Raw genomic sequence first — 18,485 nt, 5'->3', positions numbered from 1 at the left:
TAAGTTAGTTACCAGAAAATTCTAACTTTAGGCTTCTTATTTTCTAAGTAAGAGAATGGAAACAGTTTTGCAAATTGTTTCCCAATTTCCCAAATCCCCACTGTTGCAGCACAGAATTCTGCCTTTGGTTATCCAATTCCAAGACCACTTGGAAAATATGGTTAGTCTGGGAACACTACTCTGGTAATCTTGTGAATTTCAACCTCTTTTGCGACAAAATGATCACATTAAATATATTCCCACCAACCAACTAACAGCTATATGGTTTAAACAATATGAAAAATATTCAGTTTTATATCAATATACATTATTTTCATATTAGATTTAAAATTAGAGTAAATTATATTATTTTTTACCAATGATTACCATTCAGTCTTTTTAAAAGTGAGTAAACCAAAGTTTTGTGATTAAGATTTTCTGCACTTGACTTGCTATTTCATCAATGCTAATTTTAATTTTTATATTTCCAGATGTTGAAATTTACACTGCTTTAAAAGAAAGAAGATATGTTTTCAGCATTCAAATATCATGCAATAGACTATTTATATGAGGTAGAGTGTTAGTGGATTACTGCCTATTTACTAAGAATTATGATGGGAAAAGTGTTAACTACATTCAATATAGGTTGAGTATCCCTTATCTGAAATGCTTAGGACCAGAAGTGTTTCAGATTTCTGATTTTTTTTTCAGATTTCGGAATATTCTTATATATATAAAATGAGATATCTTGGAAATGGGACCCAAGTCCAAGCACAAATTTATTTATATTTTATATACACCTTATCCACATAGATTGAAGGTAATTTTATACAATACTTTGTGCATGAAACAAAATTTGTTCACATTGAACCAACCATCAAAAAGCCGGTATCTTCGCCACCCAGGTGGCATCATATTGGCACTCAAAAAGTTTTGGATTTTGGATTTCAAATTTTTGGATTAGAGATGCTCAACTTATGTGTGATAATTTTTCAGTAATCCTTAGATCGTTTATTAGTCTAATTATTTTTGGATTTATTTAAAATTATTTTCCACATTTAATATATCTTTAAAATGCCACTTTTGGAAGTAAATTATTAAAATAATCAAAAAATTAAAACCAAACAATTAAAATGAATCTGAAGCTGGCAGGAGAAAAAAATGGAAACTCTTGGCAAGTTTGGGATGATTTTGCTAACAATCTGGAGTGATCTTTCTTGAAAGGAGTGGAGAAAAAAGAATCCCTGTTATCTTTAGAAGATAATACTGAGAGCATACATTGACCAGTTTCTGTGGGACAGATACTTTGCCCCTCTGGATTATATTAGAGTGATGCAAAAGTAATTGCCATTAATTTACCATTAGTTAATTAAAAGTAATGGGAAAAAAACACAATTAGTTTTACACTATTCTGCTATCATTTTATCATCATAGGTACTTCGTGAGACAGATACTATTATTTTACAGGTTTTACATTTTACAGGCTAGAAAACTAGTTTCCAGAGAAGTTAAATAGCTTTTATAATTGTCAGAGCTAAGATTTGAGCCCAGGCACATTGTTAGGAAACTAATTAGAATAACCATCATATAACAGTCTGTTGTTCTTATGATTTTATTTTTTATTGCATTTTAGGTTTTAGGGTACATGTGCAGAACATGCAAGATAGTTGCATAGGTACACACATGGCAGTGTGTTTTGCTGCCTTCCTCCCCTTCACCCACATTTGGCATTTCTCCTCAGGCTTGATTTTAGTAGACAAGTTAAATGTTTTTCTTTGTAACACTGACCCCATTTACCAAGGAAAAAAATTACTCCAGTGTAACAAAACTGTGTGACATTTTACAGGAAATGAGAAAGACATGCAGGCATCTTCTGGTTTTATTATTCCCTCATAAGTGAGAGAAGCAAATGTGTAGTTAAAAAAGATGCATCATAGGAATCAAAAGTCATCATAACAAAATATATTTATGAATATATTGGCCACTTGCAAATTTAGTCTGTATTCAAACATCCTCAAACTTTTTTTTGCCCAAGGTATTTTAGTTTCTACTGGTATATGACACTGGGGATATAATACAAATATGATACGAATCAGTGGCAAATCTTGCAAAAGATGCAAGACTTTGTTAAGTTCATGAAAACAGTGTTGAGGAACCGCTCAGATAATAAGTAAAGATATTATGAAGATCATGCAAAATTAGATCAGTTGACAGACAAGAGAAAGAATGGTTTGAATATCAAAGGAGTCAGAGATGCCTTGGGAAAATCTTCAAATATTCTCTAAAAACATCTTTTTCATGATCAAAGATGAAGTAATGAGTAGTATGCATATCATCATATAATACTGTTTATGGGAAAATTATGGCAAAAAGTAATAATTTATAAGCTAATTATAAATGAAATTTTTATAAAACTTTTTATAACTTTCATATTTTAGATAAAATACTAATCAAACTTTTTTCCTATTTATTGTGAATCTTTTAGTTGATATAAAATTACCTTAAGTGATCTTTTCGCTTTTTTTTTTTTTTTTTTTTTTTTGAGACGGAGTTTCGCTCTTGTTACCCAGGTTGGAGTGCAATAGCGCGATCTCAGCTCACCGCAACCTCTGCTTCCTGGATTCAGGCAATTCTCCTGCCTCAGCCTCCCGAGTAGCTGGGATTACAGGCACGCGCCACCATGCCCAGCTAATTTTTTGTATTTTTAGTAAAGACGGGGTTTCACCATGTTGACCAGGATGGTCTCGACCTCTTAACCTCGTGATCCACCCGCCTCGGCCTCCAAAGTGCTGGGATTACAGGCTTGAGTCACCGCGCTCCGCCCAATCTTTTTCTCTTTACCACTTATTCTTGGACAATGACTTCTTATTTAATATGTTGTAACACTTTCAGCAAACATCAAAAAGTCTTGTGAAATAATGCAAGAAACTAACATTTGTCCAAACATATAAAATAATGAATTCTGTGGGAAATTAGAGTCACTAAAGAAAGGCTTCATAGAAGAGATATTGCTTAAGATGGGCCTTGAAAGATGAATAGGATCTCTATAGAGAAGAATAGCGGAGCATTTTTAAAGGTACAGTGAAGACCATGGTGTTAACCAGGAAGTGACCACTGAATGTTAAGTGAGGTGGTGAAGAGACTAGTCTATTTAGAGAGAATAGAGTAACGGAAGATAAAGTTCGAAAGCAAAGGCGGAGCCTAATTTAAAGAGAACACTGACTCATTTATGGACTTAGTAACTGATTTAACATTCCTTTAAATACAGTTTCCTTATATATAGATAGATAGATGCTCTGTTGCCAGACTAGAGTGCAGTGGTAAGATCTTGGTTCACTGGAATCTCTATCTCCTGGGTTCAAGCGATTCTCCTCCCTCAGCCTCCCGAGTAACTGGGATTACAGGCACGTGTTGCCACGCCCAGCTAATTTCAGTATTTTTAGTAGAGACAGGGTTTCACCATGTTGTCCAGGATGGTCTCAAACTCCTGACCTCATGATCTGCCCACCTCAGCCTCCCAAAGTGCTGGAATTACAGGTGTGAGCCACTGCGTCTTGCCTATTAGATATATTTTTAAAAATTAGAAATGAATTTGCTGGTTGTAACAAAAGAAATAATGCAAGATAAAACGAAAGTTAAGACATTCACATTGCACTGTTTAGTGAAAAAAACCACATTGCTAAGTGATATGTAAATGATATAATTCTGTTTTTTTGTCAAGTACTTAACACATGCATTTTAGCTTAAGCTAGTAAAAATATCTGCAGGAGAATACATCAAACTACTACTGATATTACAAGGGGCCTTGACTTTCTCAGTTATGTGGTTCTGTGTATCTGATACAGGCATACCTCAGCAACAGCAAATATCACAATAAAGTCAGTCACACGAATTTTTTGATTTCCCAGTGCATATTAAAGTTATGTTTATACTTGGAAGGCCAAAGCAGGCAAATCACAGGTCAGGAGTTCGAGATCAGTCTGGTTCAACATGGTGAAACCCCGTCTCTACTAAAATACAAAAATCAACTGGGCCTGGTGGTGGGCATCTGTAATCCCAGCTGCTCAGGAGACTGAGGCAGGAGAATAGCTTGAACCCAGGAAGCAAAGGTTGCAGTGAGCCAAGATTACGCCATTGCACTCCAGCCTGGGTGACAAGAGAGAGACTCTGTCTCAAAAAAAAAGTTATGTTTATACTATATTATAGCCCATTAAGTACAATAGCAATATGTCTTTAAAAAGATATACCTTAATTTAAAAATTACCATGGATATGCCTTAATTAAAAAATACTTTATCGCTAAAAAATGATAAGAATTACCTGAGTCTTTAGTGAGTCATCATCTTTTTGCTGGTAGAGTGTCTTGCCTTGATGTTGACGGCTGCTGACTGATCAAAGTGGTGGCTGTGGCAATTTCTTAAGGCAACAATGAAGTTTGCTACATCGATTGAGTCTTTGATTCACCAAAGATTTCTGTAGAATGCAATGCTGTTTGATAGCATTTTACTCACAGAACTTCTTTGAAAATTAGACTCGATCCTCTAAAACTCTGCTGTTGTTTTATCAACTAAATTTATGGAATATTCTGAATACTTTGTTGTCATTTTAACAATGTTTACAGTATCTTCACCAGGAGTAGATTCCGTTTTAAGAAACCCCTTGCTTTGCTCATCCATAAGAAGCAACTCCTCATCTGTTCAAGTTTTATCATGAGATTGCAGTAATTCAACCACACCTTCAGCATCCATTTTTAATTTAAATTCTCTTGCTATTTCTATCACATCTATAGTTATGTACTTCCTCCACTGCAGTCTTGAATTCTTGAAACTCATCCATGCAGGTTGGAATCAACTTCTTTCAAACTTCTGTTCATGTTGATATTTTGGCCTCCTCTGATGATCACAAATATACTTAATGGCATCCAGAATTGTTCTCCTTTCTCAAAGGACTTTGCCTAGATCTATCAGAGGAATCACCATCTGTGGCAGCTATATCCTTACAAAATATATTTATTTCCATAAGACCTTAAAGTTGAAATGACTCCTTGATCCATAGGCTGCAGAATAGATATTGCATTAGCAGGTGTAAAAATATTAATCTCCTTGTACATCTCCCTCAGAGCTCTTGGGTGGCCAGGTACATTGTCACTGAGCTGTAATATTTTGAAAGTATTCCTTTTTTTTTTCTTTCTGAGCAGTAGGTCTCAAAATGGGCTTAAAATATTCAGTAAACCATGTTGTAAATACATGTGCCATCATCCAGGTTTTGTTCCATTTATAGAGCATAGATTGGGTAGAGTTAGTATTCTTCAGGGCCCTGGGATTTTCAGTATGGTAAATAAGCATTAGCTTCAACTTAAAATCAGCAACGGCATTAGCTTCTAGCAAGAGTCAGCTTGTCCTTTGAAGCTCTGAAGCCAGGCGTTGACTTCTCTCAAGCTATGAAAGTCCTTGTTGGCATCTTCTTCTAACAGAAGGCTGTTTTTTCAGAACATATACAACATTTATCAGTTAATTTGCTGTCTTATATGGTGCAGGTTATGCCACCCACAAACAATTACAATGGTAACTAACATCAAAGACCACTGATCACAGATCATCATAACAGATAGAATAATAATGGAAAAGTTTCAAATGTTGGGACAGTTACCAAAATGTGACACAGGAAGTGAGCACATGCTTTTGGAAAAATGGCACAGATAGATATGCTTAACACAGGATTGCACAAAAACTTCAATTTATAAAACAAAAATATCTGCGGAGCACAATAGAATAAAGCACAGTAAAGTAAAGGTGTGCCTGTTTTTTTATAAGGAGCATGTATTACTTTTAAAGAAAAATCATATAAATTTCAAAGTATAGAGATTTTAATATATTCTGAATATTGATGGATACATAGTAAATGTTAAAAGATTTTCTAATCCTTCTTCCACAGAATGTAGTTAGAAAGAAGTTTTGTAGAGATGCTTTATTGCTTCGAATCCCTTCATGTTTATATCAAGATGAAAGTTACCATATAGCAGTTACCGATAATAAATTTAGGAGGCCATGGACAAGAGGTATGTTTGTTTTCATTTCTTAAAAATGTGTTTAAAAAGCCATTTCAGAGTTCAGCACAGTAAATTATTAATATGCAATGCTTTACTAATTAAAAACTCATTGTATCTGTTCATGTCAGGATTCCAAGAAGTTAACAACAGTATTTTTATTATAGAATTTAGATAACTAAATAAGGAATTGGAAAGCTTATATTTGATATGAATAAACCAAATAAAAGATATGTAGATGATGAAGACTTAAAATAGTCTAACATTGTAAACATTTGTTGATTATAATAGAGTTTTTCTTGACTATCTGAGGCCTACTTTAAGTTGTAATGGCACATTGAATATAAAATTATTTTTAAGTATATATGTATAAAATAGTTTTTTGTTTATATCAAGTCATGGACAAGAAAAGTAGCCTCCTTGAGAAGTCAAGTCAGTTAACAGCATTTATTTGATATATATCACATACCAAACACTGTTATAAGTACTAAGGACACAGTTACTTAAAAGACATAGAAGTAATCTCTGCCCTCAGTGGGTTTTAGACTGGTAAGGAGGATATAACAGTAAAACCATTAAATATATAAACCAGTATCTGATATTGCTAAATATATAGAGAAGAGACAGTAATGCTAAGTGTTATGAAATTTCAGGAATAGGGAGTGCTGCTTCCTAAGATGGTTAGGGAAATGTCTCTCTGAAGAGGAGGACATTTGAGTTGAGACCTGAATGACAAGAAGGCGACAACCATGAAAAATATGGGGAAAAGCCTTTCAAGCAAATGCAAAGTTCCTGACTCAAGAATGAACTTGATGTGTGTAAGGATCAGAAAATTAAGCTATTGGGACTGGGTAAAGAAAAAGGGACTGAGAAGTAGGCAATGTATGAATAAGGATTTGTAGGTCATAACAGAATTTATTTATTTATTTATTTTTATTATGGCTACAATAAACTGAATGTTTGTTTCCCTCAAAATTTATATTTGTAGGTGGGGCCTTTGGGAGGTAATTAGGTCATGAGGATGGAGTCCTCAAGAAAGGGATTACTACCCTTATAAAAGAGACCCCAAGAAGCTCCCTTAACCTTTCTGCCATGTGAGTCTAGCAAGAAGACAGCCACCTATGAACTAGGAAGTGGGCCCTCACTGAATCTTCTGGTGCCTTGATCTTGGACTTCGCAGCCTCCAAAGCTATGAGAAATGAATGTTTGTTGTTTGAGCCACCCAGTCTATGGTATTTTTATTATAGCAGCCTAGACTGATTAACACAATTGTGGACATGGGAAGTCACTGGACAATTTTAAGAAAGAGAATGATATAACTTGATTTATGCTGTAGAAAGATAGTTATAATTGTCTAGAGGATAGAAAGTGGTGGGTGGGGATTAGGAGTCAAGAGTAGAGACAGGGAAATCTATCAGGGAACTATTGTGGTAGCCCAGAATCTCAGCTCTGGATAAAAGATTATAGTGACTGGGACAAGGCTTATAGTAATGGAGATGTGAGATGTGCTTAAAATCGAGCTTATTTTAGAAATTGTCAACAGTGAGGGGTTACAAAATAGAAGAATAAAGAAATTCTTCTAGGTTTTTGACTAGAGAAACTGAGTAGATGACAGTACCATTTCCTAAAATAGGGAAAGGCTTATAGAGAAACCAACTGTGGTCAGAATCAATAGCTCTGCTTTGGCCAGATTATTAGGCATCTAAATGGAATCATTAAGAAGGCAATTGGTTATATTAATTTTGAGCACAGCTGCTCAGGACAGTTCTCTGGGTAGACTTGGCCTCCTTTTCTCACTTGAAGTTCTTAAGAATAACTATAAAATGTGCTAGGAATGCAACATTCTGAGATAGAGATAGAACTGGCCAGAACAGCCTAGGTTCTTGCCAGTCTTCCCCTACCACTGAAACAGGATGTCCTTCAATGCTTTAGCTCAGCATGTCCTTTGACCTCAGAATATCAAACCCAGGTGGACTGCTTTCTGGGGTTCTTCAGCTGCTTTGCAAGTGTGACACATGAAGACTCCATCTGCCCCAGGCAGCTTTCCTAAGCCTTAGGGAACCAGTTCACAATGAATCCTAGGCTTCTATTGTCCCTTGTTATCTATCTGTAAGTAATAAATCCACTTCATGTAACTTCCTGTGTATGAGTGTTCTGTCTCACCCATACTCAGACAAGTTGGTAATCAGTACACAGCTAACCTGGTTCACAAGCTGGAGTTTCAAATTGGAGTTTTCAATATGTAAATTACACATAAAGATGTGAAACCAGATGAAGTCACTGAGAGCATGAGTATAAATAGATTAGAAGGCATAGGACAGAGCCTTGGACTACTCCAATAAAAGTCTGATGTAAAAGGAGTTACCTAAGAAGCAAGATAGGAAAATCAAATGATTCTGGTGTTGTAGAATTCTAAAGAAGAAAGTACTTCAAGAAGGAATTAGTAGTCCAATGCATTGGGGTCCTGTTAAAAGGTCAAGTTATCTGAGGATAATGAGTTAACCATTAGCTTGACTAAATGTAGGTCACTGATAACTTTGATAAGAGTGGTTTCCCTGGAATATTGGTTATTAATATGATTGGAATATAATTGGAGTGTGATAGGAATATATTGGAATATGGTTGGAGTATGTTGAGAACATAATGGGAAGTGGAAAAATGCGAGTGAATTTGACTATTTTGGAAAATTTTGCCAGGAAGGAAAATTTTTAAATGAGGCACTAACTTATGGGAGAAGTAAAGAGTTATTCTTTTCTGTTTTTGTTTTTGATGTGTGATTTTTTTAAAAATACGTGATGAGAGAGACTGTAAAATGTTTGCCAATGGAAATAAAAAATTATTTTGGTAAAATAATTTTCTGGATGGTAGAAAGTTGGGGGTGGGGATTAGGAGTCAAGGATGATACAGGAAAGAAAAAGGATAACAGGAATAAAAGGGGATAGGATCAAAAGCACAGTTAGAGAAGTTAGTATTCAGCAGGAAATAAAATAATTCTTCCCCTGTATGGATACAAAGATAGGGTTTGCAGGTACTTATGCCAGCAGGTTGTAGAATGGGTGGTGGAAAATGAGGTAGTTCTCTGTATTAGTTTCCTATGTGAAGGTAAGGTCATGCACTGAAAGTGGATAATGGAACGAACACTGAATATTTAAGGGGGTAATGTGTGAATTAGCTGTCTAAAGAGCAGGAAAGCCAGTTTCGTTTTTGTTTATTTTTTATTTTATTTATTTATTTATTTATTACATTTTAGGTTTTGGGGTACATGTGAAGAGCATGCAAGATTGTTGCATAGGTACACACATGGCAGTGTGATTTGCTGCCTTCCTCCCCATCACCTATATCTGGCATTTCTCCCCATGCTATCTCTCCCCAACTCCCCTCCCCCCGCTGTCCCTCCCCTAATTCCCCCCAACGGACCCCAGTGTGTGATGCTACCCTCCCTGTGTCTCTGTGGTCAAGAAAGCCAGTTTTATTAGGGGGTATACTATTATCATCTGTCAATGTTGGGTGGCCATTTGAAATTTATAGTTGTTATTTGGAATGAGTTCCTTTAGCATGGCTGGGTGATTTTTTTTCCAGTAATTGTCAACTGTTTTAGTGTACATACACAGAAAGTGTAGAGTAGGGGTTGTCCTAAGTTGGTATAAGAGAAAGAGAGGCAAGGGAATCAGGAGTCTTTGAAAGCAATGGCTATGGGACTAGCTATGGAACCTAAACTGTTCTAAGCAATTCGCATGCCACTTCACATTTAATCTTTACCACAACACTCTGAAAGGCTATTCTTCCTAGTTTATACATTTAAAAAACTGAGGCGCAAAAAGGTTAAGCTATTTACCCAAGATTACATAGTGAATAAGTAGCAGTACAAGGATTAAAATCCGGGCAGAGTGATTCCGAACCTGTACTCTTAACTACTAAACTTTGGTATTTTTTTTTTTCATATTTTTCAATGAGGCACAGGCTTAGATGTTAAATGATTTGTTCAAGGTAACAAAACTAGTAAGAAGTTACACTAGTGGAAGGTAGAATACTCAGTTGCATATTCTGACAGTAGTATATGACATGGTCTTTCTCTGTAAGGAACCAAGGGTCTAATTTGGAAGACAAGCTATATATACATACAATTTGATTGATTGATTGAATGATTGAGACAGAATCTCACTCTGTCATGCAAGTGCCCAGGCTGGAGTGCAATGGCGTGGTCTCTGCTCACTGCAGCCTCTGTTTCTCATGTTCAAGTTATTCTCCTGCTTCAGCCTTCCAAGTAGCTGGGACTAGAGGAACGCACTACCATGCCTGGCTAATTTTTGTATTTTTAATAGAGATGGAGTTTTGCTGTGTTGGCTAGGCTGGTCTTGAACTCCTGGCCTCAAGTGATCTACCCGCCTCAGCCTCCCAAAGAGCTGGGATTACAGGTGTGAGCCACTGCGCACCACCTACAATTTTAAATATAGGACTGTATATGGTTGAGTATTCAAGTGCTACTAACAGTATTATGGCCCTTCAAGGAGAATGTATCAGATTGACCTGGAATGGTTAATAGAAGCTTCATGAGGTATAGCATGAGCAGTTGAAAAGGACTATCTGTGATGGTAATGCTGTATGAACAAAAGAGAGGCTATAAAATGGGGGCAATATGTTCAAGTGATGTTCTTCTAACTATAGTTGATGAGGGGCAGGGGTATCTTGATGATAATGAGGATGACTAAATATTTGGAATCAGCTATTACTTTGGATGAAACTACATTTGTGAACAAATAAAGATAATATCATAATGTAAAAGATAAATGTTTGGCTTCCTTGAATTAAGTGTAAAGGAAAATTCTAGAAGGTAATGTTTACCATTATCCTTTCTAGTCTCAGCTGTTTCAGTTCTGGGAATGACAGATACCTCAGTCTTGGACCAATGGAAAGCAAGTCTCTTTGTGGACGACTTCCTTGAGAAGTATGTATCCTTAATCTCAAATTTCTCTTTTACATCTAAAAGAAGATAAACAGTAAGTTCTCCAGAAACCTAAAGATGGAAATATCTTCCTTTATTTCTTCACGGATTTTCTTCTTTTATCTGAAGAAAAGGTCCTAATTTGAACCACAAAGGAGTAGTTAATAGGAGTGACTTCTATCCTCTTTTTTAATTAGTAAACTTTCTGTAGAAAGTATCTGTAGGAAGTTCTTCATATTAAACTCTTTTTCCCTTTAATAAAAATGCAGATTTAAGGCTATTTTTGGTAATATATTTGGTCAAAACATTATTTATTATTAGTTTAAGCATTCATCAAATATTTATTATCATGCTATGTATTAGATACAAGATATAAAAATGAATAAGACATAGTCTTAATCTTCAAAGAACACATGAAAACAAGGAATACAGTTTTATAAAGAAATAATTACAATGCAATGCACAAAGTACAATGACAGATATAGGCACTCAGAACATAATATGAGGAAGAACATCTAACCTGTTCTACATTGTAAATATAGACATAAAGTAGATATTTTAGTGCAAATTTAATAATTTACTCTGTTGCTTCACTTCATGCACAGAATGCTGATCAGACCCAGGAAAGATTCCATTATTATTTACATTTTTGAGTTTCTGTAATTTAAATTTTCCTTAGTTGTGCTTCAAAGAAACAAAAAAACCATTGAAAGGTGTCTACACTGGATACAGTGAATCCCAATATGCAATCTTTGTCATCTAGGAATTTAAAGTCAGGTTAGGAAGATAATAGATAAGTACAGAAAAAATTAACAATGTAAGAATTAAATGATAATATAGGATGACCAACATAAAGTCTATAACAAGGCATATGGCCAATTAGAAGTATGTATTACATGAGTAAACTCCTAAGCAGCAAGGAAACAGAACAGTATAGTGAAAAAAGCTCTGCACTATGAATTAAAATATGTAGATTTTAAACCTTGACTGCAAAAGTCAAGCGCTAACTCCTTTGCTGGTCATTTTACCTATGATCCTTATTTTATCAGTATGATGATGATGGATCAGTGCTTCTCAAACTTTAGTGTACATATGAATCCCCTGAGGATCTTATTAAAATGCAGATTATTATTCAGATTCTGTTTTGGAGCCCTTCTAATCTATTTCTAGGTGGTACTGATGCTACCAGTTAAAGACCTACCTTGAGTAACAAGATGCAAGATGATCTCTAAGATCTCTTTTCACCTTATAAGTTAGATTGGTAGAGCTGTGCATTTGTAAGTAGGAGAGGTCAGCTTCACATAAGTAGGAATTGAGCTTAAATAGCTGGGCAATGAAAGAGAAATTAACTCAAGAGAAAGGATTTTGAGCAGAGGAAACAACATGTTTCCAGGCATAGATGCTGAAATATGCAATCACTATTCAGCAAAGGCAATAATTGGGCTAGTTTGGTAAAAACTAAATTATTATTTCATAAGGTGAAAAGAGATCTTAGAGATCATCTCGCATCTTGTTACTCAAAGTAGGTCTTTGGACTGGCAGCATCAATAACACCTAGAAATATATTAGAAATGCACAATCTCAGGCTCCAAAATGGACTAACTGAATCAGAATCTACTTTCTGTCTATTGATTTGCCTATTCTGGATATTTCACATAACTGGAATCATACAATATGTGCTTTTATTGTGATTGATTTCTTTTACTTAATATAATGTTTTCAGGGTTTGTCCATGTTGTCACATGTATTAGTGCTTTCTCTCTCTCTCTCTCTCTCTTTTGGAGGCAGTCTCTTTCTCTCTCTCTCTCTCTCTCTTTTTTTTTGAGACAGAGTCTTACTCTGTCACCTAGGCTGGAGTGCAGTGGTACAATCTCAGCTCACTGCAACCTCTGCTTCCTGGGTTCAAGTGATTCTTGTACATTAGCCTCCTGAGTAGCTGGAATTATAGGCATGCACCACCACATCTGGCTAATTTTTGTATTTTTAGTAGAGATGGGGTTTCACCATGTTGGCCAGGCTGGTCTCAAACTCCTAGCCTCAAGCGATCCACCCACCTCAGCTTTCCAAAGTGCTGGAATTAGAGGTGTGAGCCACCGCTCCCCACCAGTACTTTATCTCTCTCTCTCTCTCTCTCTCTCTCTCTCTCTCTCTCTCTCTCTCTCTCTCTCTCCCTCTTTTTGAAACAGAGTCTCTCTCTGTCACCTAGGCTGGAATACCGTGGCACGATCTCAGTTCACTGCAAACTCTGCTTCCCAGGTTCAAGTGATTCTCCTGCCTCAGCCTCACGAGTAGCTGAGATTACAGGCATCTGCCACCATGCCCAGCTATTTTTTATTTTTTTATTTTTAGTAGAGATGGGGTTTCACCATATTGATCAGGATGGTCTCAAACTCCTGACCTCAGGTGATCCACCTCCCTCAGCCTCCCAAAATGCTGGGATTACAGGCATGAGCCACCACACCTGACCTAGTCATAACATTTTTTACCACCTGAAATTATGTTATATACTTATTTTTCTATCTTCCTTTTAGGAGATAAGCTCTATGAAGGAAAGAACTTTGTTTTGTTTACTACCCCATTCTCAGTATCTAGAATGGTGTTAGCACATTACAGACACTTAATAAATAGTTTTGTTAAGTTTACAAATTAATGAATGGGAGTAGATTAACTGACTTAAAAGGAATGATGTAGAAGGAAAGTAAAGATGATCTGGAGTAGAAACCTGGTAAAGACCAGTGTAAAGACACATTATGCAAAGGAGGAGGCACCAGTGAAAAGAGAATAAATATATTGACAGAGAGGTACATGAGGAGAGCCAGGAAACACTGATCTTCATAGATCTTTTGTGTCTACAGAAATAAAATTGACTGGTATTCTCAAAACTGTAGTACCAAGCATTGTTATAGAGTGCTGACCCTGTGAGCAACATTTGTTTTAAAACAACAGCAACTATGTAAACACTGAGTTCAGTATATACGATCCATATAGGATTCAGGGATCTTAATTAGTAATATGGACATTGAAGAGTTAAAATATTTTTTCCACTACTTTGTATTTTCTTAAAGGATAAATTCTAAAGCTTTCTCCATCTATGATTTTAAGATATGTTAAAAACAAATTTTCAGTGCCGCAAAAGAAATAGCACTCAAACATAAATTTACTCAGCAAGGCAAATTTACTTCTATAGAAGGGTGCATCTCAGGGATGGAGGAATGGCAAGAGCACATCAGAGAAGGTAGGGGAAGGGTGTCTTATCCCTGATGCAACTAGTTCCTACTGCTGTGTCTTTCCCCTATTAGCTAGTGTTGGACTGCACAGTCTAAGCTAATTCTGATTGGCTATTTTATAGAGAGCAGGGGTACAATCCAGTGTGGCAGAGTTAGTAGTTTTGGTGGGAAGGATGTGTTACAGAGTAGGTGACTAAGGATGACTAAGGACAGAGCAGGTGACTAAGGACAGAGCCACTAGTGATAGAGACTAGGAAGGGGTTGTTTACTGAAACCAGGGGGAAGAGGACATAAAGAACACGGAATTTGAACCTTAAAATAGAGAGCAAAGAACAGGGAAGCTGAACATACTGACATACTGGTTCTTTGAAGAGGAAAATACATATCCTACAGATATGACATAATTGGTCTTTTCTCCCGTATGGAGACTTATACTGATTTTGGTTCTTTCAGTCTGCACAAAGGAATGATCAGGGCTGTAATGTTCCAGGATATCAGGAAAAAAGTATATTAGGACGTATAACTAAGTTGCCAATAATATATTTATCTATTGGAAGATCTCTTGTAATGCCAACAATTGTAATGGTATAGACAATGGCAGATACACCTGTATCAATCAGGAAACAGGTAAGGGCAAGGTTAAAAGAGCCAAAAAGATGTCCTCAGGACTAGCAACAGTAGGAAGTTAAAACTGCCTTCCCCAAAATTATAACTGAGGAAATTTTGACAGTGAAAGAGATCAGACCTAACTGATTCCATCCTGCTTCTAACCTTTAAACTGCCCTTGTTCATTCCTGGGTGTAGGCTGAACTAATCTTGGGAAGGAATTTAGTGTATGGTTTGACTCTGAAACAAAATTGATTATAGCCTTTTCCTGAGAAGACCCACTTCTTGCCTGGGGACCAGATTGTCTTTGTAGGACTAACAAATTATCTACAAGATTAGAAATTTTGGGTTAGGGGTCATGAAGCCTCTGTCTGTAAGAATCTGAACCTCTCCAAATTGCTCCTGAGAATAACATCTCTATTATAAAATCCAAGATCAGTGCTTGAGATATTTTGCAGACCCTGCACTTAATGGATCAGCTGACACCACCTAGCCAGTAATCTGGCTTAACCAGGTCTGCAATCCCACCCAGGAGCAGAAGACAGCAAGAAAACCTCACTTGCATCCCTTATAATTTCATCTCCAGCCTGACCAGTCAGCACTCCCTACTTTCCAAGCCCTTACCTGCCAAATTATCTTTAAAAACTCTGATCCCCCAATGCTCAGGAAGACTGATTTGAGTAATAATAAAACACTGGTCTCGTGCACAGCTGGCTCTGCATGAATTAATCTGTATCCATCGCAATTCCCCTGTCTTGATAAATCGACTGTCTAGGCAGTGAGCAAAGTGAACCCGCTGGGCAGTTACAAAGCTGTTACTACCCTAAGATTGAAGGAACAAGGTGCCTATGCAGTTACCAAGCTAGTAAGAACTACGGGAGCAGGGCTGTCTGACAAGGGATGTAACTTTTGGTGGAAGAGTGCAGCCAGTTCCAAACTGTGGCCCAACAGAGAAGGATTTGGGAGGAATAATATTCCAACCTGTCTCTCTCTCACCTTCGCTCGTCTGCCAGTGCTTTCCATGGCTGAACCCATCCAGAAGCCAGAGGATAAGGAAGCTTGGTTAGAACATAGAGATTAGCTTCCCAGGTTACAGAAAAGAACATAAAAGCTTGGGTAATTTTATTGAGGAACAGACATTGAATATCCAGCACAAAGGCAGTTTGGCAATGTGTGGCAAAACCTAAAAATCTGTATACCTTTAACTTCATCATTTCTGTTTTTAAGAAATGTATTTTGAGATTATTAGTGAATATAGATGTTCTTTGCATTGTTGCTCACAATACCAAACAATTAAAACAAACTTAAATTTCCAGCAATCAGGAATTGGTTGAATAAATCATGATTTACTGATACCTGTGTATCCATTCAAATATTAGTTGAATGTACATTGATTGACATGTAAATGTGTTCATTCTTCATTGTTTTACAGGAAAGAACAGGTTATAGAATGCTATTGTCATTAATCTACTATTTAAAGATTTTTTTTAAATTGAGAGATTTACATAATTTTTATATTCATCTTGAGTGATGGGATTATATATGTTTCTTCTCTGTATCTGTTGGAATTTGATAATTTCTTTCCACAGTGAAATATAGTATTTACCAATAAAAGTGTTTTAAAATAGGCCATAAACATAACATTAGTAATTTTATACTGTCACAGAAAAACAATTACAAGAATGGTGACCCAGATTAACTGTGAATTTGACGAAGTTGTTCCAAGTTCAAATCCAGACTCCCAAATTGAAGTAGAGGAGGCCAGCTTATATACCCACATGGACTATAATGATGTCTTTACTCCTGTCAGCTGTTTAGAAAAATGTTCAGCACTTCAAAAACAGAACAAAGGTAAACATTTGTTATTTTATATTCATTTCAGTGAGTTTTTTGTTTGATTTGATTGAAAATTTTTTTATTAAAGATCCAACTGCATAATTATAACTCTAAACTTTGCCACATTAGGGCAGTATTTCCTCATTCATATTAATCCTCTTTGTAAGTTGGGTTATTTTTGGAGTTTAAGTTTGCTGGGCCTCAAAATAACCTGCAGAAATTTGATCTTAGTATGCTTTCAACATACTGCTGTAATGATATTGGTATCTTTTACAAATCCCATGATATAGCAATCCAGTGTAACATTAAATTAATATATTATAAGGTGATGATTACATTTTAGTTCTTAAAACATAATATATATTTTCAATCTCATCTAATTTATGTGAAATCAAGGTTCAAAGTGGAGATGGAATAGTTGCAGTATTAAGTTACAAAATTTACTCAGTTTTACAAACTTACTGTCAAAAATAAAAGTAAGCCGGGCATTGTGCTTACCACACCTGTCATCTCAGCAATTCAGGAGGCCAAAGCAGGTGGATCACCTGAACACAGGAGTTCAAGACCTGTATTATATATCATATAATATTAATATATTAGTATTAGTATATATCATATATTATGAAACTATACATATATTCTATATGTATAGATATATAATATATGATACTAAATATATAATACATAATATATATAATACTAATATATGATATAATTAGTATATATATTAGTAATATATACTTATAAGTATTAGTAATATATACTTATATAAACATATTAATTTGTAAAAACTGATGGGCTACACAAACATAGCTATTTATAAATGTGGCAAACTAGAAGCTACTATTGGCTAGAATCAAATATTAACTGAGAAAATATGCTTGAATTTCCAAAATGCGTCTGAATTCTTCATATCCTGTATTTCCTTAGGTGTCCTGTGTCACTGGACATCACTTTATAAATTTAGATTTTCAATTTCATTTATTTTCTTTGCAGTTATATTGATTGCTGCCAGATTTGTAGATACTTCGGTCTTATTGTCTAAATCAAAAGAAACATATTATATTTTGGAATTTGTAAATATACTATATCTTATAAGAATTATAAATAATTACTAAATTATAATTTCAAAACATATACATCTTTAAAACATAAAACAGTGGCTGATTTTCTTTTATGGTTGTTGGTTTATTGATATTTGCTAAATTTTCTATAATGTTCACATATTATTTGTTAATACATGAAACTCTTAAGCATCCCTCTAGATATCCTGGGAACATATAAGCAAATATAAATGTAGCTTTTATTTTTCTTTTTAAAAATATAGTTAGCCCAGACACAGTAGCTCATGCCCGTAATCCCAGAACTTTGGGAGGCTGAGGCAGGTGGATCACCTGAGGTCTGGAGTTTGAAACCAGCCTGGCCAACATGGTGAAACCCTGTTTCTACAAAAAGTACAAAATTAGTTGGGCATGGTGGTGGGCACCTATAATCCCAGCTACGTGGGAGGCTGAGGTGAGAGTATTGCTTGAACCTGGAAGGTGGAGGTTGCAGTGAGCCAAGATCGCGCCATTACATTCCAGCCTGGGCAACAAGAGCAAAACTCCATCTCAAAAAATAATAAGAATAAATAAAAAATAAAACAAATGAAGTTGCATGTGCATATAGTTTTGTGAGTCAAATAGTTTCTTAGGTTTAAAATAAAAAGCAGTAATCTGACTTGTGGTTTTAAATGGTGGCACAGAAGCAAGCTGGCTTCACTACTCACACAGGAAACCAAAAGCAAATATACAGTGCCAAGATTTTCAGTAGCAATAACCCACATCTCAAATATGAGGACGAGACAGATC

General features: G+C 35.7%; 2 protein-coding genes across 3 annotated transcripts in view; one reads left to right on the top strand and one right to left on the bottom strand.

Moving 5' to 3' along the window:
- GNG10 (G protein subunit gamma 10) overlaps positions 1-18,485 on the bottom strand; it is a 140,886-nt gene that overhangs the window by 17,091 nt on the left and 105,310 nt on the right. The window contains exons 4-5 of one of the 2 annotated variants that reach the window (XR_013519840.1): positions 10,867-17,201; positions 4,299-5,455 (exon numbers count right to left, since the gene is read on the bottom strand). The gene's annotated coding sequence lies outside the window, so the exon portion shown is untranslated. The remainder of the gene's footprint in view (positions 1-4,298; positions 5,456-10,866; positions 17,202-18,485) is intronic. The other variant, XR_013520319.1, reaches the window with a different exon arrangement.
- SHOC1 (shortage in chiasmata 1) overlaps positions 469-18,485 on the top strand; it is a 106,196-nt gene continuing 88,179 nt past the window's right edge. Inside the window, exons 1-4 of the mRNA XM_054258891.2 lie at positions 469-551; positions 5,913-6,036; positions 10,882-10,969; positions 16,466-16,650. Of these exons, the coding sequence (XP_054114866.1) occupies positions 507-551; positions 5,913-6,036; positions 10,882-10,969; positions 16,466-16,650 (442 nt within the window). The 5' untranslated portion in view covers positions 469-506. The remainder of the gene's footprint in view (positions 552-5,912; positions 6,037-10,881; positions 10,970-16,465; positions 16,651-18,485) is intronic.

Source organism: Callithrix jacchus, chromosome 1 (assembly GCF_049354715.1).
Source record: "Callithrix jacchus isolate 240 chromosome 1, calJac240_pri, whole genome shotgun sequence".
Lineage (NCBI taxonomy): Eukaryota > Metazoa > Chordata > Mammalia > Primates > Cebidae > Callithrix > Callithrix jacchus.
Note: the sequence above shows the minus strand (reverse complement) of the source record. Positions and strands in the feature narration are given on the sequence as shown.